At 50.7% G+C, this 1,254-nt stretch overlaps 1 protein-coding gene across 1 annotated transcript in view; it reads left to right on the top strand.

Moving 5' to 3' along the window:
• Window positions 1-608: 608 nt before the first annotated feature.
• T265_07058 (hypothetical protein) overlaps window positions 609-1,254 on the top strand; it is a gene marked incomplete at both ends in the record, with an annotated part of 4,387 nt that continues 3,741 nt past the window's right edge. Inside the window, 2 exons of the mRNA XM_009172487.1 lie at window positions 609-674; window positions 725-803. Of these exons, the coding sequence (XP_009170751.1) occupies window positions 609-674; window positions 725-803 (145 nt within the window). The remainder of the gene's footprint in view (window positions 675-724; window positions 804-1,254) is intronic.

Raw genomic sequence — 1,254 nt, 5'->3', positions numbered from 1 at the left:
CGATCTCAATGGCACCAACAAAATTTACCGCTGAGATTATGGATGCAGTATCTCACCAGCCCCTACCCGGTGCTTCAGTCGAGGATGAGAAAACATTCTCTTGCTTCAGGCCCCCTGACTAATGACACTTCGCCCCTGTTCACCAAAGCGCGTCCACGGGCGTTGTACAACGATGAACTTGTGGCTCCCCACCCAATGCTAGCCTTGTCCGCGGCAGAGCCTACAAATACTACTAACCAATCTTAGTCCTTATCAAGTTTTGCCCCCTGGGCACCTGGATGCTACCACGTGTGATCCGTTTCGGCAGCTACTTACACCGCTACTTACCGCGTTCTCTGAACCCGTGCGAGGCTACACCTCTATAACTTTAAAAAGCCCGTCAAGCTTTGCACGCCACGTGCGAGGAAGAAACTCATATTTACAACGACCGATGACCAACTCCGACCCTGATCCGTTTTCGCTACCCAACCCACCGAATTTCGTCCCACCTGAACACCATTTGCGGAAACCACCCATCCCCCCACGGCAACCACCCCTTGTTGCATCTTACCATCTCTACACCTGACGATGCAGAAGACGATACGGACGACAACTCTGTATCATACTGCATGCCATCCTGGCAGAGTTTCGTTCCATACCCTATACTGAGCCTGATACAGCACCCCCTGCGGCGTGTTCCTGACCTATTTGACTGACTATTTACCCATCTATCACCAATATTAAGTACACCTTCCCGGACTCCGAACCCTTGTTCACACTACCCCACCTCCATGTACCAAGTCCTTCCAGTACAATACCCCACCGTGGGTGAAGTTATGAGGTTCCTACATAGTGACGTTTGCTCACCAATGAGCTTATCAATAAAAATTGTTTAATGTCCGCTCCTTACTGCCCGAAATCCATAATCTCCGAGTACAACCAAGTATAACCTGCGTGCCTAAAACGTGGCTTACAGATGAAACTCCTGACACGACCATCCCGATCCCTGGCTTCGATATTCATTGCTCTGAAATGAAAAACTCAAGGGGCAGCGGATGTGCCGTCTACTCCCAAACATAGCTCCGTGCAACTCCCTTTGTTGATTCTTCCCTGGAAGGGATTTCAGGGATGTAGCTGCTTCGGTGTGTCAGAGAGTTTGCGCGTGCGCGTGTCCGTTCGTCGTTCCACCATCGATCTGACATGTGACTTGAGTGGCTGATTGGATGTGTATCCGATTGGTTGGCTCGCGTGAGCGCTGTGGGTTGACTGGATATG

The sequence above is a fragment of the Opisthorchis viverrini genome (genome assembly GCF_000715545.1).
Source record: "Opisthorchis viverrini unplaced genomic scaffold opera_v5_157, whole genome shotgun sequence".
NCBI lineage: Eukaryota > Metazoa > Platyhelminthes > Trematoda > Opisthorchiida > Opisthorchiidae > Opisthorchis > Opisthorchis viverrini.
The sequence above is the reverse complement of the archived record's forward strand: the minus strand, read 5'-3'. Positions and strand labels throughout refer to the sequence as shown.